The sequence below is a fragment of the Eretmochelys imbricata genome, chromosome 2, assembly GCF_965152235.1.
Source record: "Eretmochelys imbricata isolate rEreImb1 chromosome 2, rEreImb1.hap1, whole genome shotgun sequence".
Taxonomy (NCBI): Eukaryota; Metazoa; Chordata; order Testudines; family Cheloniidae; genus Eretmochelys; species Eretmochelys imbricata.
In genome coordinates this window covers 104,441,042-104,458,753 of record NC_135573.1, presented here as the reverse complement: position 1 = coordinate 104,458,753, position 17,712 = coordinate 104,441,042, and the positions used below count along the sequence as shown (strand labels likewise).

Genomic DNA, 17,712 nt, shown 5'->3' with positions numbered 1-17,712 from the left:
AGGGCTTTGTTGCAAGGATAGGTTCCTGGGTTAGTGGTTCTGTTGTGTGGTATGTGGTTGCTGGTGAGTATTTGCTTCAGGTTGGGAGGCTGTCTGTAGGCAAGGACTGGCCTGTCTCCCAAGATTTGTGAGAGTGTTGGGTCATCCTTCAGGATAGGTTGTAGATCCTTAATAATGCGTTGGAGGGGTTTTAGTTGGGGGCTGAAGGTGACGGCTAGTGCGTTCTGTTATTTTCTTTGTTAGGCCTGTCCTGTAGTAGGTGACTTCTGGGAACTCTTCTGGCTCTATCAATCTGTTTCTTCACTTCCGCAGGTGGGTATTGTAGTTGTAAGAATGCTTGATAGAGATCTTGTAGGTGTTTGTCTCTGTCTGAGGGGTTGGAGCAAATGCGGTTGTATCGCAGAGCTTGGCTGTAGACGATAGATTGTGTGGTGTGGTCAGGGTGAAAGCTGGAGGCATGTAGGTAGGAATAGCGGTCAGTAGGTTTCCGGTATAGGGTGGTGTTTATGTGACCATTGTTTATTAGCACTGTAGTGTCCAGGAAGTGGATCTCTTGTGTGGACTGGACCAGGCTGAGGTTGATGGTGGGATGGAAATTGTTGAAATCATGGTGGAATTCCTCAAGGGCTTCTTTTCCATGGGTCCAGATGATGAAGATGTCATCAATATAGCGCAAGTAGAGTAGGGGCTTTAGGGGACGAGAGCTGAGGAAGCGTTGTTCTAAATCAGCCATAAAAATGTTGGCATACTGTGGGGCCATGCGGGTACCCATAGCAGTGCCGCTGATCTGAAGGTATACATTGTCCCCAAATGTAAAATAGTTATGGGTAAGGACAAAGTCACAAAGTTCAGCCACCAGGTTAGCCGTGACATTATCGGGGTTAGTGTTCTTGACGGCTTGTAGTCCATCTTTGTGTGGAATGTTGGTGTAGAGGGCTTCTACATCCATAGTGGCCAGGATCGTGTTATCAGGAAGATCACTGATGGATTGTAGTTTCCTCAGGAATTCAGTGGTGTCTCGAAGGTAGCTGGGAGTGCTGGTAGCGTAGGGCCTGAGGAGGGAGTCTACAAAGCCAGACAATCCTGCTGTCAGGGTGCCAATGCCTGAGATGATGGTGCGCCCAGGATTTCCAGGTTTATGGATCTTGGGTAGTAGATAGAATATCCCAGGTCGGGGTTCCAGGGGTGTGTCTGTGCGGATTTGACCTTGTGCTTTTTCAGGGAGTTTCTTGAGCAAATGCTGTAGTTTCTTTTGGTAACTCTCAGTGGGATCAGAGGGTAATGGCTTGTAGAAAGTGGCGTTGGAGAGCTGCCGAGCAGCCTCTTGTTCATATTCCGACCTATTCATGATGACAACAGCACCTCCTTTGTCAGCCTTTTTGATTATGATGTCAGAGTTGTTTCTGAGGCTGTGGATAGCATTGTGTTCCGCACGGCTGAGGTTATGGGGCAAGTGATGCTGCTTTTCCACAATTTCAGCCCGTGCACATTGGCGGAAGCACTCTATGTAGAAGTCCAGTCTGCTGTTTCGACCTTCAGGAGGAGTCCACCTAGAATCCTTCTTTTTGTAGTGTTGGTAGGGAGGTCTCTGTGGATTAGTATGTTGTTCAGAGGTATGTTGGAAATATTCCTTGAGTCGGAGATGTCGAAAATAGGATTCTAGGTCACCACAGAACTGTATCATGTTCGTGGGGGTGGAGGGGCAGAAGGAGAGGCCCCGAGCTAGACAGCTGCTTCTGCTGGGTTGATAAGGTTAACAGTATTGCTGGGTGGGTTGAGGGAACCATTGCTGTGGCCCCTTGTGGCATGTAGTAGTTTAGAAAGTTTAGTGTCCTTTTTCTTTTGTGGAGAAGCAAAGTGTGTGTTGTAAATGGCTTGTCTAGTTTTAGTAAAGTCCAGCCACGAGGAAGTTTGTGTGGAAGGTTGTTTTTTTATGAGAGTGTCCATGAGAGTATCCCTCTGCCATGTACATTGGTCAAACTGGACAGTCTCTACGTAAAAGAATAAATGGACACAAATCAGATGTCAAGAATTATAACATTCATAAACCAGTCGGAGAACACTTCAATCTCTCTGGTCACGCGATTACAGACATGAAAGTTGCTATATTACAACAAAAAAACTTCAAATCCAGACTCCAGCGAGAAACTGTTGAATTGGAATTCATTTGCAAATTGGATACAATTAACTTAGGCTTGAATAGAGACTGGGAGTGGCTAAGTCATTATGCAAGGTAACCTATTTCCCCTTGTTTTTTCCTACCCCCCCTCCCCCTCAGACGTTCTTGTTAAACCCTGGATTTGTGCTGGAAATGGCCCACCTTGATTATCACACACGTTGTAAGAAGAGTGATCACTTTAGATAAGCTATTACCAGCAGGAGAGTGGGGTGGGAGGAGGTATTTTTTCATGCTTTGTGTGTATAAAAGATCTTCTACACTTTCCACAGTATGCATCCGATGAAGTGAGCTGTAGCTCACGAAAGCTTATGCTCAAATAAATTGGTTAGTCTCTAAGGTGCCACAAGTCCTCCTTTTCTTTTTGCGAATACAGACTAACACGGCTGTAACTCTGAAACCTAGCTTATGATGGTTGTAAATTGTTTTATAGCTGATAGCTGGTAGCCTGAGGCAATTAGCTTGTTTCTGTTTGTCTTATTGGGATCCAGGAATCGTTTCTGTTTGTAGTAGGCAGATATCTGCCTAACAGTTGATATTGTTGGCAGCACTCTCAACAAATGTACCAAGGAGTGAATAAGCCAGTAGAGACTCTATGGGCTCCTTCTGGGTCAGGCTGGAAGAACATTAGTGTGGCAGTAAGGGGAAACTAGTACCAATACTGTCCATGCTGTCCCTATCCTGTAAATAAATAAACTTCAGCACCAGTGCTGCCAGTGTAGTCCTAAATTAGCTCTTATAAGAATGGACTTGTAATGGGGATAAGTACAGTATTTCATACACCTACAGTAGAGGACTTTTGGTAATAGTTGCTAACAGTGGGACAGATTCTCTCCTCTCTTTCCTGGATGAAAGCAGTGGACTGGGTTAGTTCCTCAGTTTTGAAGCCTCCAGCAAAACAATTAATATGGGCTCCTTGGTTGTCAGGTCCGAGATCTGCTGTGTAACACTCCCAAGCTCCTCTGTCATGCCAGCATGGATTTGGCTCAGTAATGTGTCCAGAACTTGTGTGTTTATCTGCTAGCCCCTAGCTCCACCCCTAATAGAGACATTCTCTTACGACATAGGTTCCCCACTTCTTCTATGTATCATGGCCATGTTAATGGGATAAATAACTTGAGGACCCTTGGGAATCCGGCTTTTGCCACAGAGCTGTGTGTGATGCTCCTCTCACTACACCCATGGAGCTCTGGGTCATGGTCAGTGCAATGCAAACTGTCCCTTGTGGACTCTATACATCAGGTTCCCCTGAAACTGCAGATGCAGCAGCATTTGCTGAGTTTGCCCTGGCAAGGAGCAGGGGCACAGACTGGGGAGTAATGGCAACTCTGCTTTGCTCCACTCCATCCTCTTTCTTCCTGACTCAATGGAAACCTGACCTGAGTTCTCTGCGGATGAGAGGGGAGTTTGTACACTTGGCTGCATCATCTCCCCACCCGCAGCAACCCTCCAAATTTGTTAATGCTGACCCTACCATGGTATGGTCTACTGCAGTGTCACCCTTCCCCTCCCCCCAGGGTATTAGTTGCCTTGTTGCAGCCATGTAGACAAGAGCCATAGGCCACTGGTATCCAAGGAGACATTGTGCGGGCTCGTGGTTTCATAATGGATGGCCCCAGCTCTGTGGCACTAGGCAGTTAGGGCCCCCCCTCGGCCAGTTCCCTGGGGATGGTCTGTTCCATTGGGGACAAACGTGGCCACCCACAAAAGGAAAAGTTCCAAGAAAACTCAGCAAGTCCAGAATCAAGGACTTTCCAGTTTCTCCCCACTACTGGGCATCACCCGCATGGGGGCCGATTTGACCCCATAACAACAAAACTTGAGTCTCCCTAAAGACTCTAGTGGAAGTAAAGAACTCCTTCAGCATTCATACAATGCAAGGGCTTACTGGCAAATATGCTTGGTACTGTCCGAGTGTCTCGTTGACTAGCTCAGAGCTCTATTTTGAAAGAAACCCAAGTTAAAGTATTATATCCAGACTCTTGCGCCCTGGTGTATGGGAGACCTTGCACCGTACTCTCATACATACTAACGGCTCGTTATACATACTATACTTTACATTTGCCAGAGCTTTGTAAAACATTAATTAAACAAATCATCACCCTACTCCTGTAAGTGTTGTCTCCTGTCTTCTTAGCTGATAGCAGCACAATGTTTGTGGGGTGATGAGGCAGTGGCCTGGGTGACTATTTTGTGGGTGTATTTGGAGTGGCAGATAGGAAATGTGGCCCAGAATTAAAGAGCGGGTGAAAGCACACTGTTTAGTTCCCCAAATTGCTTCCTTGAAGCAATAAGAATTTCTGAGGCATACACCCTAGCAAGGTTGTTTGAGCTGAGAGAGAGGTCACAATCATGTGCCCAGAGCCTTTCTACAATAAATCGAATATATTTTGCACCAGATCTGTATGGGAAAGGCTTTTCCTCTCTTCCTTCCCTTTTCACAAAAAATAAAAACCCTACTTTTGTTTGCTTATTGGTGATGTCTGTTGGGTGTTATACTGAGCTCTCCTATGTGTAATGCGGGAAGAGGAACTTGGATAGCAGCCAATCCTCACTGAAGAGTCTTGCATTAGATTCTATCATAGAAAACAATCATGGACGATGGACCCTTCATTAAGTATTGGCTACTATCCAAGTTCCTCTTCCCGCATTACGTGTAGGAGAGGTCAGTGATTCCCGCCAGACAGCATCAATAAGCAAACATAAACTAAATTGGGGGAGGCAGGGGAGAAAACATTTTCCGTTCAGGTTTCCACATCTCTGAACAATCAAGTAGCTGTTTCCTGAAACTTTGGAGTTCATTTCCCTAAGCATGGTCCAAATTAGTCCAAATGAGATTGCAGTATGCCCCAAAAGTGATGTCTCTCTCTTCTCCCAGACTTCTGGAGTGGTGGGAGTGCAGTAAGAGCGGGTGTTTGTAGGTTTGTTGGGGCACTGTTGGATTAAACATCATAGATTGGTAGTTGTGGTTTTTTGGGGAATGGGATGTTATGGGCTTATGATTTAATGTAATGTATTTTAAAATTATATTTAGGGAACTTAGTATATAGTGCAGGAGTTCTTTACTTAACAGTGTCTTCACTTAATAGAGGAAAGAAATGTATGTCTCATGCTAATGCAATGTAGTTCTTTATCCCCTTCTAGTGACTAGACCAGGTTTGCAAGTCTGCCTCTTCATTCAAGCTAATGGGCCTGGTCCTTTAGCTCAGGCAACAGAAACTCATGCTTTTAGATCCAGAGTTCCCAGGTGTCCGATCCAGCATACAAGCATAGGCACCGACCCCTAGTTTTCCCCAGGGGAGCTCCACACCCACTGTGCCCCCGCCCACCGCTCTCCGCCCTCCCGTAAGCCCCTCCCCCAGCTGGCAAACAGCAGTTTGGCAGTGCCTCTAATTAGCTCGTCGGGGTGTCACTAGCTGTGGCTGGTGGGTGCTGAGCACCCACTATTTTTTTCCATGGGTGATCCAGCCCCAGAGCACCCACAGAGTCGGCGCCTATGGCTACAAGTGCAAGTGGAATATGGTTGGGTTACATGCAGCTAGATCTCTGTTAGAGTAATTCTTCTCTTCAGCTTTGCAAATTTGTCAGTTATGGCGATTGTTAAGGATACAATCGTTAAACACCTAAATAGGATTGAAGGTAATTGGGTATAAAGATCATCATCTTGAGATGTTTATATATTTTTATCTTACTTTTTAGGTTTGGAAGGCATTTTGAGTCCCCTCTTCTGTGGCAAAGCATTATCATGATCATTACTATGTTACTGATGCTGAAACTATGCACTGAAGTACGTGTGTCAAATGAACTGAACATAAAACGTCGCTCCTTTTCAGGTTGGTAACAATAATTTTGCAGAGTGAAATCTTCCTATATTAATTTCTAAAAATGTCTTATACTGTCATTGGGTTGAGTGAAATTTTTTTGTATGTGGTGCAAACCATTGTCTCTTGGAGATCCAACCCAGCACTTTCTGAATGGCCTGTTTAACATTATTTCCTTCCATATGAGTATTTTTAAAATGGGTCTTAGTTCAGTCTGGAAAATAAGAGTTCTCTTTAATATTTTATGTCAAACCCTAGAAAGTAGTGGAAGTCATGCTACTCTGCCAGCCTTGATGATGCTAAGATCTAGAGTTTTCACTGTGCTTTTCTGCCAAGTCTCTATATTACAGAAGCACTTGTCACTGGCCAGTGTCAGAAGCCATATCTTGCTATTGCCAATGCTGTGTCTTGCTTGCACATAAAATATTTTCAAAAAGAAATGGAGTACTTGTGGCACCTTAGAGACTAACCAATTTATTTGAGCATGAGCTTTCGTGAGCTATAGCTCACTTCATCAGATGCATACTGTGGAAACTGCAGCAGCCTTTATATATACACAGAGAATATGAAACAATACCTCCTCCCACCCCACTGTCCTGCTGGTAATAGGTTATCTAAAGTAATCGTCAGGTTAGGCCATTTCCAGCACAAATCCAGGTTTTCTCACCCTCCACCCCCCCACACAAATTCACTCTCCTGCTGGTGATAACCCATCCAAAGTGACAACTCTTTACACAATGTGCATGATAATGAAGTTAGGCCATTTCCTGCACAAATCCAGGTTCTCTCACTCCCTCACCCCCCTCCAAAAACCCACCCCCATACATACACAGACTCACTCTCCTGCTGGTAATAGCTCGTCCAAACTGACCACTCTCCAAGTTTAAATCCAAGTTAAACCAGAACATCTGGGGGGGGGGGGTAGGAAAAAACAAGAGGAAGCCTATTTCCTCTTGTTTTTTCCTACCCCCCCCCCAGATGTTCTGGTTTAACTTGGATTTAAACTTGGAGAGTGGTCAGTTTGGACGAGCTATTACCAGCAGGAGAGTGAGTCTGTGTATGTATGGGGGTGGGTTTTTGGAGGGGGGTGAGGGAGTGAGAGAACCTGGATTTGTGCTGGAAATGGCCTAACCTGACGATTACTTTAGATAAGCTATTACCAGCAGGACAGTGGGGTGGGAGGAGGTATTGTTTCATATTCTCTGTGTATATATAAAGTCTGCTGCAGTTTCCACAGTATGCATCTGATGAAGTGAGCTATAGCTCACGAAAGCTCATGCTCAAATAAATTGGTTAGTCTCTAAGGTGCCACAAGTACTCCATTTCTTTTTGCGAATACAGACTAACACGGCTGTTACTCTGAAACCTGTCATAAAATATTTTATTTCTTGTTACCACATTTGCTGTCAAAATAGGGAGTGATGGTGTGTCACTATTACAGGTTTATCGAAGTGTACGTATTGTACAACACTTCCTATGGTCTTGCCGTCCTTTTTTTTGTGTGTGGAAATTTCCAATCTGGGCCAGAATATCATTTGTTGTTAATCTAAGGCAGTGATACTCGGATCTCTGTGGTTCAGGAGCCATTTTAGCGATCAGCGTTACACAAAAGAGCCATAGTAGTATGAATTCATTGTTTCATTTTCTCTCTCTCTGTCTTATTTATTATTAATATTTATTCTCATAGCAAAATGACTGAAAAAGTATTCTACAGTTGGTTAATAACATAGTAAAAGCATCCTGAGTGGTTGATAACTTAAATTAGTTAATAATTAAATCTCAGTGTTTTAATATCATGTGCTGCAAAGAGCCACAAGAGACACATTAAAGAGCTACTCCCGAGCCTCAGTCTGAGTATCACTGATGAGCAGTGGGGTAATGTGCTTTATGGCTGTAAAGCGCACTAACATGCTGGGCATGAATTAGTCTGTGTAGACCCTGCTGGTGCGCTTTAATGTGATATTGTTTGAAATGGTACTACGGTAAAGCGCACTAGGGAGCCTTCAGTGTGCGCCAGCAGGGTCTTAGAGGACCAATTAATGTACAGCATGTTGGTGCGCTTCAGAAATAACATCCCTATAGAGGGCATTATACCCCACCATGTAGACAAACTCAAATCATTTTGTTAAAAAAGACATAACTTTATGGCAACTCTCTTCCAGTTTGGAAATGTAACAATTGCTGACCTCTGGTTTTGTTGTTTGACTTGTATGTTCCCTGTTTTTATGTTTCTCCTGTTCCTGCTGCTGCTGGGCTATAAAACTGTTGGCTTCTTTTCATTTGTTTTGCCAATATGGACATATAATTTGCGCTCTTGATCTGTTTTCTTCCTTCTCTTACCCTAAAAACTAAGGGCTTGATCCAGCTCCAAATTGCTGCAGCCTTTCCAGGCAGAGGGAGCCCTACAGGGCTATGGTGCTGGATCTGCAGCAGGGTTATTTATTTAATAGAATGATAGGCCTGCTCTGCAAACCTATTCCCATTCCCACTCAGTGGTTTCTATGGAGTGTGCTGTGAAGCTGCTCAGGTAAAGTGAGATCATGAAGAACGTTCGCTCATCTGCAACTCTCAATACTCTGACCCATCCATTTTTCTCCTCTACAGTCTGAGGCTGCATTGTCTGCAAGATTTATCACAGGCTGGGAAAATGAGTGACTTTAGATCTGGCCTCATTTAGCAGAGATTTAAAAACTGGATGTATTGGGAGGGGAACAGCCAGCTCTTTGCCTCTAGATACCTGTTGGTTGGGAGCAGAGGGCTTCCTCTTCAGATTGCCCTTTGTGGGGCTAAGGGGGTAAGTCTTTAAGCCAGATTGTCCTCTTTCCCCCTCCCGCCTTCTCTAGCAGGCTGCCTCAATACATGTCGGTGGATGCATATCCAATTCAGTTTCAGCCACAATCTTTTTTTGATTTAATGACTGGCATTCAGTCACCTAGTGAAAGAATTGGGTTCTTCACCAGCCTGTAAGGTAACTTGCAGAGCATACTCAGTGTTATGCCATATCATTTCCCAATAACCAATTTTCCATATATTCACCAAAGAGAACAATTTTGCCTGTTGTTTTGGGCCTTCCCTCTTTTTTTTGCAGCACGAAGCTCACTGTACTTTATGCAAACTTTTGTTATTAGAACCGCATGGTACAACTAAATGTCTCTCCTGGCTTTCATACATGCGATTAACTTCTAAGTGATGGGAAGGTTAAACCAGTGATATTTTCATATAAGAAAGATGTACAAGTTGAAAAAGTATTAATGCTGAGGATCTTGTGATTCACTGTCGGAAGTAATGTACTGTCTTGAAACTAATGTTTGTGCTATTTACCATTCTGGGCATACATACGTAGTTCAGGAGAGGAAGAATGATCTTGTGGGTGAAGCACAGGAGCTGGGAATCCGATGACCTGCGTTCCTAAACCTGACTCTCCCATGGTTTTCCCATCTGATCCTGAGTTTTCTCTGTACCTAGTTTTCTCCATATCTCACGCAGATGGTGGGAAGCTAAATTTCAGTTTGATGCTTTTGAGATCCCTGGATGGAAGGCGCTAGGTTATGGATTGCAGTATCCGAATAATAAGATCAATATCACTATGTTTTTGTATTTAAATCTTTCTACCCATTCCTTCTTCCAGCCTCTTTCCTAATACCTCTACAACATAATTCAGATTAAAAAGTGAGCCTGTCCTCGCTCTGTCTTCACTTTCGCGGAGGCCTTATATTTCGTTCTAATAATCCTGGTGCACATTTGACCAGTGAGTCTTGAGTTGTCCAGGAGTAGCATGTTTTTTTTTTTTTCTATTCCGCCAAATAATCCCTGCTAAATAACTAGTTCACGAGGAAGCCAATCTTTTTCTTAGCTTCCAAAGCAATAACAAGGTCTCTCTCCTAATCCAGAGGACAGCTTTTGTGAGCTCAAGCAAGTTATGCTAAATCCTCTGGCTTGAAGTACATTTTAGTGTTTAGTTAACCATGTATCCACAAAGCCATTTAATGTGAATAGTGTACAGTTCTGGCACTTCCATTTATGTGGGAATCTTTTGCAACTTTAAAAGTTCACTCCCCTTGGACTGGCTTGACTGTCTCCTTGGAGAGTCTCCGCCCTGGCCGGGTATTAGGGAGACTTATTTTCTCCACTTTAAAAAAACAACCCTCCCTCCCCCACCACCAGGAAATGATTTCCCCCCTTACCCCTGCTCCCCCAGAGCTTCTAGGAAAGATTTGTTTTCTCATGCATACATTTTGTTATCCTTTATTTACAGGCATTAACCAAGAGGAGATTACAGCCCAAAACAATCAAACACTTGCTGAAAATAGGCTTCAGAAAACATTTTTTTTTGGTTTTTGTTTTAAATCCTCAGTAATAGGATAATTCTCTCTCAAACTGTGTGGTGACACCTAGTGTTAGGATGAGGCAGACCCTAGATAGTGCCAGCAAGCCCTCCTTTTCTTTTGTCTCTTTCTTAATTCCATTTTGATCATATCGTGACTTTTTATTTGTGGATATCCTGACACCATTGTAGTGGTAACAACAGCCCTCCACAGCTGAGTTTAAATTGGTGTCTGCAGTAGCAGTGTACTGTATAGATGTCTCCCAGTAGCAGTGTACTGTATAGATGTCTCCTTCAGTACAGAATGGCTCAAGGTTGGATTTATTTGTTTATTTTTAATCTCTCTCCTTGTACAAATCTGCTTAGCAGTGAGAGTCCTGTTGTATACCACAGTGCAACTATGCTGGAAGGCCAAGATGTTGAAAAGTGACCTGTTGATTTTGGGTACGTCAATTCTGAGGCATCCGAGTTGAGACTGTTTAAAGGGGCCTCATGGTCAGGCAATATCCAAGCAACCACCCTCTGAAAATCATGTTCCTGTTAAAATGGCTCAAGCTGGGTACCCAAAGGTAGAGGCAGCTAAAATTACCAGTCATTTTTTGAAAATCTTGGCAGAGTAGTAGAACCATCCTAGATACAGCTAGGGCCAATGTAATGCAGAGGTTTGTTTCCTCCCCTACCCCCCCACCCCAAATCTTGATTATGCCCCAAGAACCTTTGCCCTGGTGTGTGGGTAACTGCCAGGCACCCCTAAATATTCTAACTTTGCTTACAACCAGTGGGGAGTTTGTCATGGGGATGGTCTATTCTGTTGGTGTGATGCCTTAAGTTTATTTTGCCTAACCCTAAAGCCACCCTTGCTGTGTAATTATTTGTATTCCTGTAGTGCTTAGGGGCCAAGGAGCATGGGGGCTCCATTACTGCTTCAGTTTATTTCTTTCTGTCATTTAATTTTGGACCTTGTCTTCCCTCAAACTGATGCTATCTTAACTTCTTTTTACAACTTGTCCCTTACTTTAACATCGTGCTCCCTTGAAGAGCTTTATTAAGAGCACTGGCAATAGTCTTGGGTAGTATGTGGTTTTCATATGGAATTCAGGCTTACAGAGGAAGGTTTGGATCAAATTAAATGGTTCAGCATATGGAACACTTGAAGTGGTGATTTGGTCTCTGTCTTTGTTAGTGCGAGTGGCCAAACCTGTAGCTAAACTGTTAAACCAGTTGGAAGTGTTGTAGAAAAGGGTTTCCTCCAGAACGTGAGGCAGCCCTATCCTGTTTTATTTCTTTATTTGCTCCTACATGATTCTTTCCTGAAAGTCTCTTCCATCTTCACATTTAACTCAGGCACAGGAATAAAAATAAGCAATTTAAGCTTTCTCTCACTGAAAAGTTTATAATTATTTGTACATTGCTTTGAAGAGGGTTACATGTTACACTGTCTCTATTCTCTCCTCCCCTTTATTATTTTATTTTAAATTGCTGTTATTTCTCACAGTGAGGCCATCAGTGATTTCCTTCCCCTTTATCCCTCCCTAAAATCTTGGGAAAAATCCTATAGACAGCATGGAAACTAAAACTTTTTGCATGTTTTTTTAATCAGCAAGATATGTACTAATTAAGCTTAAAATAAAACAACCTAAAAGACCATCTACTGTATTGACTCAGATTAGTCTGTTTTGTCTTTTCGTCCTCTCTTCTCAATTTATTTTTCTTATGTAGCTGCAGATAGTAAAGATGAAGAAATCAAAGCACCTCCAAAGAGATCCTATCTGGGTATGTACTGTACAAACCCACGCTGCATGAGGTTGCCATCTGAAACATAATTCATGCTTTGCTACTTTTTGTTTTGTGTGTTTGGTTTTTTCCTTTTTTGTCATTTTAGAAATGATTGCATGATGGCCGTTTCTACAGAGAATGTTTATGCTATCTTTTCTTCAGATACTAACATCTATCTGTTTTGCAGTTTTAACTTTCATAGAGGAAAAGATGCTTTCAGTTCCGTTCCAGAAACCATTTTTTTTTTCTGGAGGTAATTGAATTGTCGTTTCATCCCATCATTCTTCTCAATTGTATTTTGATCTTTTTCCTGCCCCATTAGAGAAACAAAACAGTATTTATATAATAGAAATTATTAACCAGCATGACCTACGTGGGGATCTTCTCCTCACCTCACCAAAATAGGAACTTTTCTTCTTTCTGTTTCCCACACAGTCCCCCAGAAAGGCGAGACTGTGTGAAGCAAGCTATAAAAAAAAAATATGGGAGCAGCTTTCAGCCAGGAGAAATGTTAGCTGCTCACACAGCAACACAGCAAATAAGGATTTCCCTATAGCCTCTCAAGTTTAGCAAAATGAAAATGGCTTACAACAACGTTTATTTATGAAGCTTTTCTGTCCCATCCCTCATTTTCAGCAGGGCATCCTCTGTATTGCTATTGGGAGCGGAGAGGGATTTATAGCCCCATACACACTTTGAAGGCCCCCCGTCACCATCTAGATTCATGTTTTTGGAATCCATTCTAAGAATTTGAATGTTCTTTAGCTAGACAGAGAGATTGAGAAATATGATGTGCACCTTGCCTTTGTGTCATTTCCAGCTCTTAGAAGCCTGAAGATTCAGAGACCATGGCGGTATCTTAGCCAGGTTACCTTAGTTTAAAGAGTTTAGATACCACTTTATACAAGGTCTCAGATATCTCTAAACACAGAAGTTGCACCAATTTAGCATAAGTTGTTTGTTAAACCTATTTAGTTTGGTGCATTCTTCCCATGTAGACACTCTCTTATTTTGGAGCAAGAGGACCCTTTTTCAATTTTGGTTAGGTTGGTAAGAAATCAGTTTTAAAGGAAGTCAACATAGGGCCCTCTTGTTCCAGAATAAGAGTACCTAAATCGGGTTTTGAATCAGTATTACTGAATCTGTTTGTAAATGTAATCAAATTGGTGTTTGGCTTGTATGTAGACAAACCCTGACAGAGACAGAAACATTTCTATATGGTGGTGCAATGCAGAGCACTTTCCTTAGGCCATTGGATCAGTCCTGTGTATCGGCTGATCTTTAATGGAGCATGTATTCAAGAAATGCAATTGTCCTCTTATTTTTTTTTCAATCGGAAAAATCCAGATTTCATAACATTCATAGAATCATAGAATCATAAAATATCAGGGTTGGAAGGGACTTCAGGAGGTCATCTAGTCCAACCCCCTGCTCAAAGCAGGACCAATCCCCAATTAAATCATCTCAGCCAGGGCTTTGTCAAGCCTGACCTTAAAAACTTCTAAGGAAGGAGATTCTACCACCTCCCTAGGTAACGCATTCCAGTGTTTCACCACCCTCCTAGTGAAAAAGTTTTTCCTAATATCCAACCTAAACCTCCCCCACTGCAACTTGAGACCATTACTCCTTGTCCTGTCCTCTTCTACCACTGAGAATAGTCTAGAACCATCCTCTCTGGAACCACCTCTCAGGTAGTTGAAAGCAGCTATCAAATCCCCCCTCATTCTTCTCTTCTGCAGACTAAACAATCCCAGTTCCCTCAGCCTCTCCTCATAAGTCATGTGTTCCAGACCCCTAAACATTTTTGTTGCCCTTCGCTGGACTCTCTCCAATTTATCCACATCCTTCTTGTAGTGTGGGGCCCAAAACTGGACACAGTACTCCAGATGAGGCCTCACCAATGTCGAATAGAGGGGAACGATCACGTCCCTCGATCTGCTCGCTATGCCCCTACTTATACATCCCAAAATGCCATTGGCCTTCTTGGCAACAAGGGCACACTGCTGACTCATATCCAGCTTCTTGTCCACTGTCACCCCTAGGTCCTTTTCCGCAGAACTGCTGCCTAGCCATTCGGTCCCTAGTCTGTAGCTGTGCATTGGGTTCTTCCGTCCTAAGTGCAGGACGCTGCACTTATCCTTATTGAACCTCATCAGATTTCTTTTGGCCCAATCCTCCAATTTGTCTAGGTCCCTCTGTATCCTATCCCTGCCCTCCAGCGTATCTACCACTCCTCCCAGTTTAGTATCATCCGCAAATTTGCTGAGAGTGCAATCCACACCATCCTCCAGATCATTTATGAAGATATTGAACAAAACCGGCCCCAGGACCAACCCCTGGGGCACTCCACTTGACACCGGCTGCCAACTAGACATGGAGCCATTGATCACTACCCGTTGAGCCTGACAATCTAGCCAACTTTCTACCCACCTTATAGTGCATTCATCCAGCCCATACTTCTTTAACTTGCTGACAAGAATACTGTGGGAGACCGTGTCAAAAGCTTTGCTAAAGTCAAGAAACAATACATCCACTGCTTTCCCTTCATCCACAGAACCAGTAATCTCATCATAGAAGGCGATTAGATTAGTCAGGCATGACCTTCCCTTGGTGAATCCATGCTGACTGTTCCTGATCACTTTCCTCTCATGTAAGTGCTTCAGGATTGATTCCTTGAGGACCTGCTCCATGATTTTTCCAGGGACTGAGGTGAGGCTGACTGGCCTGTAGTTCCCAGGATCCTCCTTCTTCCCTTTTTTAAAGATTGGCACTACATTAGCCTTTTTCCAATCATCCGGGACTTCCCCCGTTCTCCACGAGTTTTCAAAGATAATGGCCAATGGCTCTGCAATCACAGCCGCCAATTCCTTTAGCACTCTCGGATGCAACTCGTCCGGCCCCATGGACTTGTGCACGTCCAGCTTTTCTAAATAGTCCCTAACCACCTCTTTCTCCACAGAGGGCTGGCCATCTACTCCCCATGTTGTGATGCCCAGCGCAGCAGTCTGGGAGCTGTCCTTGTTAGTGAAGACAGAGGCACAAAAAGCATTGAGCACATTAGCTTTTTCCACATCCTCTGTCACTAGGTTGCCTCCCTCATTCAGTAAGGGGCCCACACTTTCCTTGGCTTTCTTCTTGTTGCCAACATACCTGAAGAAACTCTTCTTGTTACTCTTGACATCTTTTGCTAGCTGCAGCTCCAGGTGCGATTTGGCCCTCCTTATTTCATTCTTACATGCCCGAGCAATATTTTTATACTCTTCCCTGGTCATATGTCCAACCTTCCACTTCTTGTAAGCTTCTTTTTTATGTTTAAGATCTGCTAGGATTTCACCGTTAAGCCAACCTGGTCGCCTGCCATATTTACTATTCTTTCGACTCATCGGGATGGTTTGTCCCTGTAACCTCAAAAGGGATTCCTTGAAATACAGCCAGCTCTCCTGGACTCCTTTCCCCTTCATGTTAGTCCCCCAGGGGATCCTACCCATCCGTTCCCTGAGGGAGTCGAAGTCTGCTTTCCTGAAGTCCAGGGTCCGTATCCTGCTGCTTACCTTTCTTCCCTGTGTCAGGATCCTGAACTCAACCAACTCATGGTCACTGCCTCCCAGATTCCCGTCCACTTTTGCTTCCCCCACTAATTCTTCCCTGTTTGTGAGCAGCAGGTCAAGAAAAGCTCCCCTCCTAGTTGGCTCCTCTAGCACTTGCACCAGGAAATTGTCCCCTACGCTTTCCAAAAACTTCCTGGATTGTCTATGCACCACTATATTGCTCTCCCAGCAGATATCAGGATGATTAAAGTCGCCCATGAGAACCAGGGCGTGCGATCTAGTAGCTTCTGCGAGTTGCTGGAAGAAAGCCTCATCCACCTCATCCCCCTGGTCCGATGGTCTATAGCAGACTCCCACCACTACATCACTCTTGTTGCTCACACTTCTAAACTTAATCCAGAGACACTCAGGTTTTTCTGCAGTTTCGTACCGGAGCTCTGAGCAATCATACTGCTCCCTTACATACAGTGCTACTCCCCCACCTTTTCTGCCCTGCCTGTCCTTCCTGAACAGTTTATAACCATCCATGACAGTACTCCAGTCATGTGAGTTATCCCATCAAGTCTCTGTTATTCCAATCACGTCATAATTCCTTGACATCACCAGGACCTCCAGTTCTCCCTGCTTGTTTCCAAGGCTTTGTGCATTCGTGTATAAGCACTTGAGATAACCTGCTGATCGCCCCTCATTCTCAGTATGAGGCAGGAGCCCTCCCCTCACAGACGTTCCTGCCTGTGCTTCCTCCCGGTATCCTGCTTTCCCACTTACCTCAGGGCTTTGGTCTCCTTCCCCCGGTGAACCTAGTTTAAAGCCCTCCTCACTAGGTTAGCCAGCCTGCTTGCAAAGATGCTCTTCCCTCTCTTCGTAAGATGGAGCCCGTCTCTGCCCAGCACTCCTCCTTCATGGAACACCATCCCATGGTCAAAGAATCCAAAGCCTTCTCTCCGACACCGCTTGCATAGCCATTCGTTGACTTCCATGATTTGATGGTCCCTACCCAGGCCTTTTCCTTCCACGGGGAGGATGGATGAGAACACCACTTGCGCCTCAAACTCCTTTATCCTTCTTCCCAGAGCCACGTAGTCCGCAGTGATCCACTCAAGGTCATTCTTGGCAGTATCATTGGTGCCCACGTGGAGAAGCAGGAAGGGGTAGCGATCCGAGGGCTTGATGAATCTCGGCAGTCTCTCCGTCACATCGCGAAACTTAGCCCCTGGCAAGCAGCAGACTTCTTGGTTTTCCCGGTCAGGGCAGCAGATAGATGACTCAGTCCCCCGGAGGAGAGAGTCCCTGACCACCACCACCCGCCTCCTTCTCTTGGGAGTGGTGGTCGTGGAACCCCCCATCTCAGGACAGTGCATCTCATGCCTTCCAGCCAGTCTCCTTCTGCTTTCTCCCCCCAGACATATCATCTGGTCCACTCTCCGCAAAGGTACCTGTGGAGAGAACATGAAAGCGGTTAGTTACCTGTGTCCGCGTTGCTGGAACCCGGACATTCCCCCTTCTTCTTCTGGAGGTCACATGTTGCCAAGCTTCTTCACTGGCCTCTTGGCTCCGCTGTGCAACCTGCTCTATATCTTCAGAGCTTTGTGCCCCTAGAAGCCTATCCTGACTTTTGTCCAGAAAATCCTCAGTTTCTCGTATGCAACGCAGGGTCGTTATCTGTTGCTCCAGACCTTCAATCTTCTCTTCCAATATGGAGACCAGCTTGCACTTTGTACAGACAAAGTCGCTTCTGTCCTGTGGAAGAAAGACAAACATGGCACATCCAGTGCAGGTCACAACAGCTGAACCCTCCCCCCCTTCCATATCACCTTCCTACTATGAGCTTCCTCAGAGAAGTTGGCAAGATGTAAGCCTCACTGGGCTCACTCCAGGCGAACTCCCAGGCAAACTCCTGCTGTGTGCTGCTCTGCTGTTCCCTGCTGCTCAGCTGGTTCCCAAAGCTCTGGCTATTTTTAAACAGCCAGGCTTCCCTGAAACAAACAAACAGACAGCCCCAATGCCCGCCCCCTACAGGCTACCAGCCAATCAGGCACTCGCTCAGGCTCATTCCAAAAGTGCATG

General features: G+C 44.5%; 1 protein-coding gene across 3 annotated transcripts in view; it reads left to right on the top strand.

Annotated features, from left to right (window-relative positions):
• SLC66A2 (solute carrier family 66 member 2) overlaps positions 1-17,712 on the top strand; it is a 110,550-nt gene that overhangs the window by 11,647 nt on the left and 81,191 nt on the right. For 2 of the 3 annotated variants that reach the window (XM_077810535.1, XM_077810536.1), the window contains exon 3: positions 5,876-6,009. In XM_077810535.1, coding sequence (XP_077666661.1) covers positions 5,876-6,009 — 134 coding nt within the window. Of the gene's footprint in view, positions 1-5,875; positions 6,010-12,040; positions 12,095-17,712 lie in introns of all 3 variants that reach the window. The other variant, XM_077810534.1, reaches the window with a different exon arrangement.